The sequence below is a fragment of the Ranitomeya variabilis genome, chromosome 1, assembly GCF_051348905.1.
Source record: "Ranitomeya variabilis isolate aRanVar5 chromosome 1, aRanVar5.hap1, whole genome shotgun sequence".
NCBI classification, from domain to species: Eukaryota; Metazoa; Chordata; class Amphibia; order Anura; family Dendrobatidae; genus Ranitomeya; species Ranitomeya variabilis.
In genome coordinates, this window is record NC_135232.1 from 899,058,602 (window position 1) to 899,074,118 (window position 15,517).

At 45.1% G+C, this 15,517-nt stretch overlaps 1 protein-coding gene across 19 annotated transcripts in view; it reads left to right on the top strand.

Annotated features, from left to right (window-relative positions):
• Positions 1-12,280: 12,280 nt before the first annotated feature.
• The window catches only part of CAMK2D (calcium/calmodulin dependent protein kinase II delta), a 286,387-nt gene continuing 283,150 nt past the window's right edge, over positions 12,281-15,517 (top strand). For 8 of the 19 annotated variants that reach the window (XM_077278711.1, XM_077278790.1, XM_077278734.1 and 5 more), the window contains exon 1: positions 12,341-12,850. In XM_077278711.1, the coding sequence (XP_077134826.1) occupies positions 12,789-12,850 (62 nt within the window). In that variant the 5' untranslated portion in view covers positions 12,341-12,788. Of the gene's footprint in view, positions 12,851-15,517 lie in introns of all 19 variants that reach the window. The other 11 variants (XM_077278706.1, XM_077278716.1, XM_077278750.1 and 8 more) reach the window with 4 other exon arrangements.

The window sequence follows — 15,517 nt, forward strand, 5'->3', positions numbered from 1 at the left end:
TTAAATTTCATTATTTACCATAATGTAATGATTACAATTAAACTTTCATATATTATAGATTCATTATCCACCAACTGAAATTTGTCAGGTCTTTTATTGTTTTAATACTGATGATTTTGGCATACAACTCCTGATAACCCAAAAAACCTGTCTCAATAAATTAGCATATCAAGAAAAGGTTCTCTAAATGACCTATTACCCTAATCTTCTGAATCAACTAATTAACTCTAAACACATGCAAAAGATACCTGAGGCTTTTAAAAACTCCCTGCCTGGTTCATTACTCAAAACCCCCATCATGGGTAAGACTAGCGACCTGACAGATGTCAAGAAGGCCATCATTGACACCCTCAAGCAAGAGGGTAAGACCCAGAAAGAAATTTCTCAACAAATAGGCTGTTCCCAGAGTGCTGTATCAAGGCACCTCAATGGTAAGTCTGTTGGAAGGAAACAATGTGGCAGAAAACGCTGTACAACGAGAAGAGGTGACCGGACCCTGAGGAAGATTGTGGAGAAGGACCGATTCCAGACCTTGGGGAACCTGAGGAAGCAGTGGACTGAGTCTGGTGTGGAAACATCCAGAGCCACCGTGCACAGGCGTGTGCAGGAAATGGGCTACAGGTGCCGCATTCCCCAGGTAAAGCCACTTTTGAACCATAAACAGCGGCAGAAGCGCCTGACCTGGGCTACAGAGAAGCAGCACTGGACTGTTGCTAAGTGGTCCCAAGTACTTTTTTCTGATGAAAGCAAATTTTGCATGTCATTCGGAAATCAAGGTGCCAGAGTCTGGAGGAAGACTGGGGAGAAGGAAATGCCAAAATGCCTGAAGTCCAGTGTCAAGTACCCACAGTCAGTGATGGTGTGGGGTGCCATGTCAGCTGCTGGTGTTGGTCCACTGTGTTTCATCAAGGGCAGGGTCAATGCAGCTAGCTATCTGGAGATTTTGGAGCACTTCATGCTTCCATCGGCTGAAATGCTTTATGGAGATGAAGATTTCATTTTTCAGCACGACCTGGCACCTGCTCACAGTGCCAAAACCACTGGTAAATGGTTTACTGACCATGGTATTACTGTGCTCAATTGGCCTGCCAACTCTCCTGACCTGAACCCCATAGAGAATCTGTGGGATATTGTGAAGAGAAAGTTGAGAGACGCAAGACCCAACACTCTGGATGAGCTTAAGGCCGCTATTGAAGCATCCTGGGCCTCCATAACATCTCAGCAGTGTCACAGGCTGATTGCCTCCATGCCACGCCGCATTGAAGCAGTCATTTCTGCCAAAGGATTCCCGACCAAGTATTGAGTGCATAACTGAACATTATTATTTGATGGTTTTTTTGTTTGGTATTAAAAAACACTTTTATTTGATTGGTCGGGTGAAATATGCTAATTTATTGAGACAGGTTTTTTGGGTTATCAGGAGTTGTCGGCCAAAATCATCAGTATTAAAACAATAAAAGACCTGACAAATTTCAGTTGGTGGATAATGAATCTATAATATATGAAAGTTTAATTGTAATCATTACATTATGGTAAATAATGAAATTTAACACTATATGCTAATTTTTTGAGAAGGACCTGTATATCACTGATGACTAGAGTTGAGCGACTTTTACTTTTTTCGGATCGAGTCGGGTTTCGCAAAACCCGACTTTGTCAAAAGTCGGGTCGGGTGAAATCGGCCGATTATTGCGAAAAGTCGGGGGCCGACTGAAACACGAAATCCAATGCAAGTCAATGGGGAATCAAAGTCGGCAGTGAGTGGAGGACAGGAAAACACCTACAGTGCCCATTTTAATGCCAAAAACATCAATTCTTATTACTTAAGCTTGTCAATCTTAATTTACTTTATAATAATAGTTAGGCATTGAAAACTGGGGGTCATTTGGCTAAAGTTGTGGGGGGGTAGGGCTGGCTCAAGATTTTCGTGGGCCCAGGAAACGCGGAATACGTCACGGCGGTGGAGCAGGGAGAGGTAAGTATTTCAACTTTGCAAGTGCTGTGATCCTGAGCAAGCAGTGGGGGCCCACTTGTTGGCATTGGCATTGGCACAGGGCCCCTCATAGTACGGCGGTGTGTTTGACAGCGGGTGGCGCCTCCCAACGGCAGAGACACTTTAGTGTACTATGAGGGGCCCTGTGCCAGTGACGTCGCCAACGAGTATGCCCCCCCACCTGATGAAGGAACCTGCACTTTCATCTGCACCTTCCTCTTTGTCCCCGTGTAAGGTGGTATAGTATGCGGGAAGGGGAACCTGACTTTCAGCAGGGTCAGATTCTGGCTGTGTAGAGTGCAAGGGGAATGTAGTGGTCTGGGTCAATGTACCAGCAGACTCATCTGTGACTGGGCAATGGGCAGGATGAGGAGGAAACACAGATATAGGCCCAAATAATAAAGTAGGCTAAATGCAGTTCAAAATTGGTAACAGGACTAAACAAGCGGCATTGCTTTGTTCAGTGGAGGAAAACTGTAATGAGTGGCAGACACAGTTAGTAGGCCCAAATAATAAAGTAGGCGGCTAAATGCAGTTCAAATGAGGTAACAGGACTAAACAGGTGGCATTGCTTTGTTCAGTGGAGGAAAACTGTAAGGAGTGGCAGACACAGTTAGTAGGCCCAAATAATAAAGTAGGCTAAATGCAGTTCAAATGTGGTAACAGGACTAAACAGGCGGCATTGCTTTGTTCAGTGGAGGAAAACTGTAATGAGTGGCAGACACAGTTAGTAGGCCCAAATAATAAAGTGGGCTAAATGTCTGCCAAAAAATTGTTCATAAATAAACAGGCGACATTGCTTTGCTCAGTGTCGGAAAATTGTAATGAGTAGCAGACTAAGTTAGTAGGCCCAAATAATAAAGTGGGCTAAATGTCTGCCAAAAAATTGTTCATAAATAAACAGGTGGCATAGCTAGGTACAGGGGTGGGCTCCTCTGCTGAGTAGCAGACAGTGGTAGTAGGCGCAAAGTATTAACTGGTCTAAATGGAGGCCAGGGCCCCTGTATATTTTAACTATCATCTATCATTTCAACAAATTTGTATTGGCAGTGCCATTGAAGGATTTAACAGCACAGACTACACAGTGGTGGAGCAGGGAGAGGTAAGTATTGCAAGTGGTAGAGCACTGTTCGAGCTGGGGGGGAACACTCTCGTGGGCGGCTGTACTGGCACAGGGCCCCTCATATTACGACGGTGTGTCTGACGTTGGTTGTGCACCACCACCGTCAGAGACACTTCATTGTACTATGAGGGACCCTGTGCCAGTGCCGTCGCCCAAGAGTGGGCCCACGGGACGGTACGGGACGTTTGGTAGTTAATCCAGGCTTGCAAGTGCATGCTGCTTAAATGTCTAAGCATGCACGTTGTATTTAAATTTTGAAGATTCTTCCCTCTGCTAAAGGTCTTTGAGCATTTCTTACAGATAACTTTTGACTGATCATTCGGATCTTGGTTAAAAAATTGCCACACTACACTCTTCCTACTATGGAATACCTTTTCAGGCATTGCACGCTGTGCTACTTTCACCAGATGGCCACGCTGTCCTAAAACTGTTTTTGTTTTTGACAAACGTTTTTGGCCTGATACGGGCCTGCCAGATGACAGCTGTTGCGATGTAGATGGCTGCTGCTGATCATCCTCCTCCGCTTCTGAGCTCCTGGCAGCGGCACCCTCTTCCCCCAATGGCTGCCAATCTGGGTCAACAACTGGGTCATCTATCACCTCCTCTTCAATGTCATGTGCACCTTCCTCTGTGTCACCGTGTAAGGTGCTATAGCGTTCGTGACGGGGCACCATAGTCTCATCAGGGTCAGATTCTGGCTCAGTACACTGCGAGGGCAATGTAGTGATCTGAGTCAATGGAACAGCATAATAATCTAGCTGTGGCTGTGCATCAGTGCACTCCATGTCCGATTCATCTTGTAATGGGCAGTTAACAATTTCCCTTTCTAACCCAGGCATGGTATGTGTAAAGAGCTCCATGGAGTAACCTGTACGCATCCTTCACTTTTGGTTTGGGTGAAGGACACAAGGAAACGTCTTGTTCCTGACCAGGAGCATCCACTGACGACTCGCTGCTTTTATATTTGGAACTTTCTGAAGAGGAGGCGAAAGAGCTAGAGGCTGAGTCAGCAAGGAAAGCCAAACTTTTTCCTGCTGCTCTGGCTTTAAAAGCTGTTTTCCTACTCCCAGATAAGGGAGCCTTCGAGGCCTTGTGTAGCCAGACGATGACGCTGGCTCAACACCTCCCGCCTTAGGTGCTATTGTGCCTTTGCCACTACCACCAGATGCACCACCACCATCAGTACCAGCTGGCAATCACCGCCCACGGGCTCTTCCACCAGACTTCCTAATTTTTTGGAAAATGTAACCAAAATAACAACCGTTATATGGTACTGTAAAACAAGGTAGAAGGTGTATATAAACTTGTTGAGAATTTGAATCTCACTTTTTTGGGGGGAGACTGAACCAAAACTCAGGCCCTGTGCATAAAACAACACAATGTACGTGGCAGAAAGTGGCTGGCTGATATAAGACAAACTAACAGGACTGAAATATATCCACTTTGTGAGAATTTGAATCTCACTTTTTTGGGGGGGAGACTGAACCTAAACTCAGGCCCAGTGTATATAACAACGCAATCTAAGTGGCAGAAAGTGGCTGGCTGACATACGACAAACTAACAGGACTGAAGTTTATCCACTTTGTGAGAATTTGAATCTCACTTTTTTTTGGGAGACTGAACCAAAACTCAGGCCCAGTGTATAAAACAACACAATGTAAGTGGCAGAAAGTGGCTGGCTGATACACGACAAACTAACAGGACTGAAGTATATCCACTTTGTGAGAATTTGAATCTCACTTTTTTTTTTGGAGACTGAACCAAAACTCAGGCCCAGTGTATAAAACAACACAATGTAAGTGGCAGAAAGTGGCTGGAAGATATATGAAAAAATACAAGGACTGTAGTACAATTTCAATCTCCCTACAATGATCTCAGGACAAGTATGGCAGCAATAAAAAGGACTGCTGCAGACAAAAGTGTGGACAAATAAACAAGATAACTGTGCAGAAAGGAGCAACAGGATTTTTGCTTTTAAAAAAGTAGTTGGTTTGCACAGCAGCGTGCAAACAGCAATGCAGCTTTCAGGGAGCCTTATAAGGCAGCCTAATAAGCTACAGAGCTGATGCACAAAAATATAGCCTCCACTGTCCCTGCAAAAAAAAGGTGGTGTTGGACAGTGGAAATGTGGACAGTTTGGGGGTTAATCTTCCCTCCCTAACTATATCCCTTCTTCTGATGAAGCTGCAGCAACCTCTCCCTATGCTAAGATCGGCAGAAGTAAGATGGCGGTCGGCGTGCACGCCCCTTTATAGCCCCTGTGACGCCGCAGACAGCAAGCCAATCACTGTCATGCCCTTCTCTAAGATGGTGGGGACCGAGACCTATGTCATCACGCTGCCCACACTCTGCGTCCTCCTTCATTGACTGAAAAATGGCGCTGAACGCGTCATATGAAACGTGACTTTTGCGCACAGATCGACGACCTCATGGCCGATCCCACACTAGGATCGGGGCGGGTTTCATAAAACCCGACTTTGCCGAAAGTTGGCAATTTTTGAATTCGTCCGATCCGTTTCGCTCAACCCTACTGATGACATCAAGCATAGTAAAACATATCTTCTCTCCAGTACTTTACCAGTGACTTTGTCAAAGTATAGGCAGTTGTATCTTATTTACCTAATCTGTACATATAAGCATTGTATCACGTCTGTGCATACAGGAAGTAGACTTTATGTATCTCATATATATGTAAAGGAAGTGTATCTCATCTGTACATTTTGGCAGTGTATCCCATGTATATCTCATGTGTCACATAATTTACTGGTGGTGCATCTCATGTACAGGTAGTGTATTTATTATGCATTGCTTATATACAGTGGGTACAGAAAGTATTCATACCCGTTTACATTTTTCACTTTTTGTTTCATTGCAGCCATTTGGTAAAATCAAAAAAGTTCATTTTTTTCTCATTAGGCTGTGTGCACACATCGCGTTATTTTCGCGTTTTTTCGCTATAAAAACGGTATAAAACCGCAAAAAAAACGCTCACATTAAGCATCCTATTTAATAGAATGCAATCTGCATTTTTTGTGCACATGCTGCGTTGTTTTCCAGAAAAAAACGCAGCATGTTCATTAATTTGCAGAATCGCGGGGATTCCGCACACATAGGAATGCATTGATCTGCTTACTTCCCGCATGGGGCTATGCCCACCATGCGGGAAGTAAGCGGATCATGTGCGGTTGGTACCCAGGGTGGAGGAGAGGAGACTTTCCTCCACGGACTGAGCACCATATAATTGTTAAAAAAAAAAAAAAGAATTAAAATAAAAAATAGTGATATACTCACCTTCTGATGGCCCCCGGAGTCCTCCTGCCTCTCAGCGGTGCACGCGGCCGCTTCCGTTCCCATGGATGCTTTGTGTGAAGGACCTGCGATGACGTCGCGGTCACGTGACCGTGACGTTATCGCAGGTCCTGCACACAAAGCATCTATAGGAACGGAAGCCGCCGCGTGCACCGCTGAGGAGATCGGGGGCCTTCGGAAAGTGAGAATAACCATTTTTTTTATTTTTTTATTATTTTTAACATATCTTTTTACTATTGATGCTGCATAGGCAGCATCAATAGTAAAAAGTTGGTCACACTTGTCAAACACTATGTTTGACAAGTGTGACCAACCTGTCAATCAGTTTTCCAAGCGATGCTACAGATTGCTTGGAAAACGCTAGTGTTTAGCAGGAATATGCATGCCAATTCCGCATGCGATATACCCGCGGCAGGAATTGCAGAATTTCCGCGGCAATTCTGCAACGTGTGCACTTAGCCTTAATGTACACTCTGCACCCCATCTTGACTGAAAAAAAACAGAAAAGTAGTAATGATTGCTAATTTATTAAAAAAGAAAACCTGAAATATCCCATGGTCATAAGTATTTAGACCCTTTGCTCAGTATTGAGTAGAACCTTTTGAGCTAGTACAGCCTTGCAGATCCTCTCCAGTTCCTTCAGGTTGGATGGTGAACGTTGGTGGACAGCCATTTTCGGGTCTCTCCAGAGATACTCAATTGGGTTTAGGTCAGGGCTCTAGCTGGACCAGTCAAGAATGGTCACAGAGTTGTTCTGAAACCACTCCTTTATTACTCCTGTTATTTTAGCTGTGTGCTTAGGGTCATTGTCTTGTTGGAAGGTGAACCTTCAGCCAAGTCTGAGGTCCAGAGCACGCTGGAAGAAGTTTTCATCCAGGATATCTCTGTACTTGGTGTAGCGTGACTAAAGGTTGTATAGTCGACAGGAGGTATATGTCACATAGATGGCTTGTCGCTGTGATGTAACCCGGAGTGTTTTCTTTAATGCACATAAAGCAATAAGGAATTGTTTAGTATACTTGGGTCCGGGTTACGGGTAGCTATGAGAGATGGGAGGGTCTGGCTACCCATATACCTCACCCCTGGGTAAGGGGCATAACCATACCTATCTACATGTGTTTAAGGACCTGTGGTGATGTCACAACCACATGTCTAATCATGTGATGGGTTTCTGGGTGTGGTTAGATCTATAAAATAAAGGCTAATGCTTAACACAGGAGGTGTGTGTGTGGAGGTGAAAGCCTCCAGAGTGTGTTAAGGCTCCAGGACTGCGCCTGAAGGACTGGACACTTGTTTTTCTTTTCCTGAGCCAAAGGCTATTTGTTTTCTGTTTTTGCTTTGTGGTTTATGGAGCAATAAACCTTGTGAACTTTTAATGGAACATGCCTTCTGAGTGTCAGCCGTCGCACCTGAGCGAGTAAAAGCCCTACATTGGCCACATTAATGTTTCCTTCAATGACAACCAGTCGTCCTGTCCCTGCAGCTGAAAAACACCCTAATAGCATGATGCTGCCACCACTATGATTCACTGTTGGGATTGTATTGGGCAGGTGATGAGCGGTGCCTGGTTTTCTCCACACATACCACTTAGAATTATCACCACAAAGGTCTACCTTCATCTCATCAGACCAGAGAATCTTATTTCTCATTGTCTGGGAGTCCTTCATATGTTTTTTAGCAAACTATGCGGGCTTTCATATGTCTTGCATTGAGGAGAGACTTCCGTCGGGCCACTCTGCCATAAAGGCCCGACTGGTGGAGGGCTGCAGTGATAGTTGACTTTGTGGAACTTTCTCCCATCTCCCTACTGCATCTCCGGAGCTCAGCCGCAGTGATCTTGGGGTTCTTCTTTACCTCTCTCACCAAGGCTCTTCTCTTCCATTGCTCAGTTTGGCTGGACGACCAGGTCTAGGAAGACTTCTGGTGGTCCCAAACTTCTTCCATTTAAGGATTATGGAGGCCACTGTGCTCTTAGGAGCCTTGAGTACTGCAGAAATTCTTTTGTAACCTTGGCCAGATCTGTGCCTTACCACAATTCTGTCTCTGAGCTCTTGGCCAGTTCCTTTGACTTCATGATTCTCATTTGTTCTGACATGCACTGTGAGCTGTGAGGACTTATATAGACAGCTGTGTGCCTTTCCAAATCAAGTCCTATCAGTTTAATTAAACACAGCTGGACTCCAATGAAGGAGTAGAACCATCTCAAGGAGGATCACAAGGAAATGGACAGCATGTGACTTAAATGAGTGTGATATTTCAGGTTTTCTTTTTTTAATAAATTTGCAAAAATTTCTACATTTCTGTTTCTTTTCAGTGAAGATGGGGTGCAGAGTGTACATTAATGAGAAAAAAAATGCACTTTTTTGAATTTACCGAATGGCTGCAATGAAACAAAGAGTGAAAAATCTAAAGGGGTCTGAATACTTACCCACTGTAGCACTATCATATTCCACAGTGCTTTACAGGCATTATCATTGCTGTCCCTGATATGGCGCAGAATGTAAATTCCCTATCAGTATGTCTTTAGAGTATGGGAGAAAACCCTCACAAACATAGGGAGAACATACAAACTCCTTGCAGATGTTGTCCTTGTGGGATTTGAACCCAGGAACCCAGCGCTGCAAAGTTGCAATGCTAACTAACCAGTGAGCCACCGTGCTGCCCAGTGCTTCTCATGTCACATCTGTATATACAAGCACTGTATTTCAGCTTTAGGTATAGGCACTGTATCTCATGTATCTCATCTGTACATATAAGCATTTTATCTCATCTGTAGGTTCAGGCACTGTATCCCATCAGTTTGTACAGTCAGCACATCTAAAGTATTTCATCTATACATACAAATCTCATCCATTTGTGCGGCTAGTGCATCTCATCTGTATCTAGAGTTAGTATGTCTCGTACGTATAGGAGTGTATCTCGTGAATCTCAGCTATATGTAGGGACAGTGCATCTCATCTATATCTTGTGGTACTGTGTCTCATATTTACTGTATGCATAGGAGTGAATCTCGTTAATCTCAGCCGTACGTATGGGCAGTACATCTCATCTGTATCTTGAGGTAGGGTATCTAATCTGTATCTAGAGGTAGTACATCTCGTGAATCTCAACCGTACGTACCATCAGTGCATCTCATAAGAATCTAGAGGTAGTGTATCTCATGAATCTCAGCCGTACGTATCGTCAGTGTATCTCATGAATCTCAGCCATATGTACCATCAGTGCATCTCATCTGTATCTAGAGGTAGTGTTTCTCGTGAGTCTCAGCCATATGTACCATCAGTGCATCTCATCTGTATCTAGAGGTAGTGTTTCTCGTGAATCTCAGCCATATGTACCATCAGTGCATCTCATCTGTATCTAGAGGTAGTGTTTCTCGTGAATCTCAGCCATACGTATCTTCAGTGCATCTCATCTGTATTTAGAGGTAGCATATCTCATGAATTTCAGCCGAACGTACTGTCGGTGCATCTCATCTGTATCTAGAGGTAGTGTATCTTGTGAATCTCAGCCTTGCGTATTGTCAGTGCATCTCATCTGTATTTAGAGGCAGCGGATCTCGTGAATCTCAGCCGTACGTACCGTCATTGCGTCTAATCTGCATCGCGAGGTAGTATATCTCGTGTATCTCAGCCGTACGTACCGTCGATACATCTCTTCTATATCTAGTGGTAGTGTATGTAATCTGAATCTCGAGGTAACGTATCTCGTGAATCTCACCCGTACCGTCAGTGCATTTCATCTGTATCTAGAGGTAGCGTATCTCGTAAATCTCAGCCGTACGTACCGTCAGTGCATCTCATCTGTATTTAGAGGTAGTGAGTCTTGTGAATCTCAGCCATACGTATCGTCAGTGCATCTCATCTGTATCTAGAGGTAGAGTATCTCGTGAATCTCAGCCGTACGTACCGTCAGTGCATCTCATCTGTATCTAGAGGTAGAGTATCTTGTGAATCTCAGCCATACGTACCGTCAGTGCATCTCATCTGTATCTAGAGGTAGTGAGTCTTGTGAATCTCAGCCATACGTATCGTCAGTGCATCTCATCTGTATTTAGAGGTAGTGTATGTCGTGAATCTCAGCCGTACGTACCGTCAGTGCATCTCATCTGTATCTAGAGGTAGTGTATGTCGTGAATCTCAGCCGTACGTACCGTCAGTGCATCTTATCTGTATTTAGAGGTAGTGAGTCTTGTGAATCTCAGCCATACGTATCGTCAGTGCATCTCATCTGTATTTAGAGGTAGTGTATGTCGTGAATCTCAGCCGTATATACCGTCAGTGCATCTCATCTGTATCTAGAGGTAGAGTATCTCGTGAATCTCAGCCGTATATACCGTCAGTGCATCTCATCTGTATCTAGAGGTAGAGTATCTTGTGAATCTCAGCCATACGTACCGTCAGTGCATCTCATCTGTATCTAGAGGTAGTGAGTCTTGTGAATCTCAGCCATACGTATCGTCAGTGCATCTCATCTGTATTTAGAGGTAGTGTATGTCGTGAATCTCAGCCGTACGTACCGTCAGTGCATCTCATCTGTATCTAGAGGTAGTGTATGTCGTGAATCTCAGCCGTACGTACCGTCAGTGCATCTTATCTGTATTTAGAGGTAGTGAGTCTTGTGAATCTCAGCCATACGTATCGTCAGTGCATCTCATCTGTATTTAGAGGTAGTGTATGTCGTGAATCTCAGCCGTATATACCGTCAGTGCATCTCATCTGTATCTAGAGGTAGAGTATCTCGTGAATCTCAGCCGTATATACCGTCAGTGCATCTCATCTGTATCTAGAGGTAGTGTATGTCGTGAATCTCAGCCGTACGTACCGTCAGTGCATCTTATCTGTATTTAGAGGTAGTGAGTCTTGTGAATCTCAGCCATACGTATCGTCAGTGCATCTCATCTGTATTTAGAGGTAGTGTATGTCGTGAATCTCAGCCGTATATACCGTCAGTGCATCTCATCTGTATCTAGAGGTAGAGTATCTCGTGAATCTCAGCCGTATATACCGTCAGTGCATCTCATCTGTATCTAGAGGTAGTGTATGTCGTGAATCTCAGCCGTACGTACCGTCAGTGCATCTTATCTGTATTTAGAGGTAGTGAGTCTTGTGAATCTCAGCCATACGTATCGTCAGTGCATCTCATCTGTATTTAGAGGTAGTGTATGTCGTGAATCTCAGCCGTATATACCGTCAGTGCATCTCATCTGTATCTAGAGGTAGAGTATCTCGTGAATCTCAGCCGTATATACCGTCAGTGCATCTCATCTGTATTTAGAGGTACCGTATCTCATGAATCTCAGCCGTACGTACCGTCAGTGCATCTCATCTGTATTTAGAGGTAGCGTATCTCATGAATCTCAGCCGTACGTACCGTCAGTGCATCTCATCTGTATTTAGAGGTAGTGTATCTCGTGAATCTCAGCCGTACGTACCGTCAGTGCATCTTATCTGTTGTCCCTGTGTAGCACTGTATATAAAGTATCTGCTGAGGGGCCGAGCGCACCTGACCAATAGTGAGGACAGCGGTTCAGTGAGGATTTGATTAATAATGTATATTACAGATATTCAGAAAATCAGGATACAAAATGACTTAAAACCAAAGCTTATTCCTGGACGCTGTGACAAACGTGCTGAAATATAAGGACCGGGCACATGTTTGCAGCGCTGTGTAGCCATGATCTCCGACTAATGTGTCTATGACTGTCCCCGTACCCCGCAGCACGATCAGAAGAGTCATGAAACTAGTGAGCGGAGCAATGCTTCCTGGGATCAGTCACAGCCAGCTCTGTCCCCATCCCCCTATGCCGGCATGTGCTGCTGTTTGGCCACTGGAGGGCGCTGCCATCCTCTCTCAGAGCTGGGCTGGGAGGCTCCGAAGACTGAGCACATCTAACCTACATCACATAACCCGGAGACGTTCTTCCTGGGTCCTCATTAGCAGGGCGGTAGGCACAGGTAGCTGTGGCGGGATTATCTGCCCATCTCTGGGGGGACTTGCTCTGGTAGAAGTTGGTTGCCCTGGCTACTTGCCCCAGCCGCTGTGTTTGGTGTCAGGAGCTCCTGCCGTTACTGATGTGTGACACTAAGGAGACTCTATCTCCATTGTACGAGTGATAAGGAACGGAGGGCGGTGACCGTGCTGCGAGTCCAGAGGTGGAGAGGTGGCGGAGGAGAGGGGGTCAAGGAGGAGACCGACCCTGGTGTCCGCGGTGGTCCTGGTAGGCTCAGAGCCGTCTTGCGCCCTCGTCCCTTCCGCCGCTGCCGTTTCTCGTGTGTGTTTGTGCGCTGCTGCGCGTCTCCCAGCACCCCGACCCTGCACCACCCGAGGAGGAGACCGGGGGGACGAGGCGGCGGCGGCGGGATGGCTGCAACCACCTGCACCAGGTTTACTGACGAGTATCAACTCTTCGAGGAGCTCGGAAAGTAAGTGCCTCTGACTTCACCTTCTCCCTCCTGTGCAGCTGTGTGTTCTGTGTGTGGGCAGATCAGAATGGTATCTCTGCACATGCATCTGTAAAGGCAGCCACACATACTCCTCATTCCCAGCCATTCTCTGTGTGCATCCTTACAAAGCCATAGATACACTGTATCCCATCTGTACAGACATTGTATCTCGCCTGCAGACATACAATCTCATGTGTACATTGTTCTATAGTACGTAGTCGGACACTATAGTATGTTCTCGTGTCACATACATGTAGATGAAACCTGCCTGTGTCTCCCCTGTACATGACATTAACACGCAGGTCTCATGTACAAAGCTCCTGTGCCTTCTGTCTATGAGAATCCGGCTGATAACAGTGGAGAATAGCCTACCCTGCCATGTAACAGAGGCGATCCATGCGTCACACCCCTTATGGGGGCTGTCAGTATATGTCATCTTGGTAGAGACAGGATCTATGTACTGAGAGGAGACGAGCTGCCGCTCATGACGACTGTAGCCATTAAATGGGGAAAACCCAGTCAGGATGTGGGATGATAGACAATGCTGTGTCCTGATGCTACGCGGCACCCATACTGGCCTCCGGCACCCATACTGGCCTCCGGCACCCATACTGGCCTCCGGCACCCATACTGGCCTCCGGCACCCATACTGGCCTCCGGCACCCATACTGGCCTCCGGCTCTAGCTCTCTTCACACTGCTGTTATGTCTTCTGCCCCTCCAGGGTCTCTATCTATTGGAATCTGCTGGAGCCATATTCTTTCCTGAATGTACCCTGATAAAACCGTAGTGTGAACGTAGCCTCATACAAATGGAAGGAGAGCTAGAGTCCCTACTGTTATGAGGACCCTCTGGCAATCCGTGTGCCGCCATGTGGCGCCTCCGTATGGCACTATTTCCTCTCGCGGATCAATGCTTTTGGTGAGAATACCTCTGCAGTACAGCATGCAGTGAAACATGCCACATGTGTGAAGCTGAAACATTAGATATGATCCTGTAGTGGGGTCTTTTCTAAGCAGTCTTTACAGGTTTTTTTTAAAGAGGATTTTGGAGTGATCCTGCTCTAAAAAAACTCCTTAGGCTGCGTTCAAATCGAATATTCTAAGGATATGTTCACATGACGTCTTTTGTAGGCTGTCAAATCCGACGAGTTTTTCAAGATGAAGATGCTTCAGATGCCATCATTTCAATAGCGTAGCCAGCCCCCTTCACTCAGCCTTAGGCCTCATTCAGACACTTGATTTTCTCTTACGAGTGCTATTTGGGGTTTTCACGGTTGCCACTCATACCTTTGATATTCTTTGAGGTCGTGCAGATGTCCAATTTTTTTTCTTGGGGCCAAGTAGGCCATGGAAAATATCGGAGATATATTCAATTTTGATCCGAGCATTGGATCAAAGTCTGCAATTCAAGTCTATGGATCCGTGAAATAAACGGAACTGCAGTCAGATGACTTCTGAGTGCATTTATGATTTTCATGTACTGTCAGAATGGAGAAGGTGGAGAAACTTTTTTTTTTTCCCCACATACAAGAAAAACCAATGGCACTCAGACCACACTCTGAATGGACTCTGATCGAAATATTCGGTTTTTTTCATACATGAGAGCATTGTACATATGAATAGGCCCCAACTGTGTGAAGCACCAAGAGTGCAGCTGCCAGGTTCTGCTCTGAGCTCTTGTAGGGCATGTTCTTTTTCTGCTGTATTTCTGCCTGCTTGTGATTGGTCAGCATCATACAGGGAGAAGAACACGCCCCCCCAGTGAAAAGATTCTGATAAAAAAAAAAAGAAGTTAAGTCCATGTGGGTGTTAAGTCACTAGGTGCCAAATATTTTCGTTGCTAACATCTCGGCATCAGAGACTTGAAATTGAAAAAAAAACAAAACATTTTATTCTGCTCTGCAGCCACTATTACATCATCGTGTTCTGTTCAATATGAAAAACTTGGTGAAAGGTCCTCTTTGAACACAATCAACATAAACCTATTTCCAAGTATATAAATTAAGGTGAACAATAGGGCTGAGGCTTCAGGCATGTAAGGTATGGAGGAGACCTCCTGTGGTAAGGTTGCTTGTAGGAGTGTATACCATATTAAAGGGAACCTGCCAAGACAATTTTACTAATCAAACTACGGTAGTTTTATGGTTGTATAGGCCCTAACGCAACATGTCTTGTAATAATCCAACTTGCCTTTTCTGAGAAATTGAGCTTTGCCACCAAATGCAGATTTGTCTGGAAGTGCATTAGGGGCAATGAATGTACTGTCAGTGCAGTGACGCCCCCTATACATTTCCAAGGTCAATTGCATGTGGCTTCAAATCTCAAATTCTCAGCATGGGCACATCGGATTATTACAAGATGGGTGTCATTTTCATTACAGCCTGTACAACCAGATTACTTCTTTAATGACATTGTCTTGACAGATTCCCTTAAAAACTTTTGTTTTGTATTAGAGTATCTCTACAGAAATGGTGGTTCTTCCTGTTTAGGGCTGTGCCCTCTCTCCTTCCCCAAAAATGGTACTGAGGATATCAACCTTGGGTGCCACGATTGCAGGTAAAATGACTATATCTCTCCTTATAGAGTGAAGGACGCCTTGTTAAATCACTTTTCCTGCCTTGGGTGTGAGACTTGAGGGGAGGGCT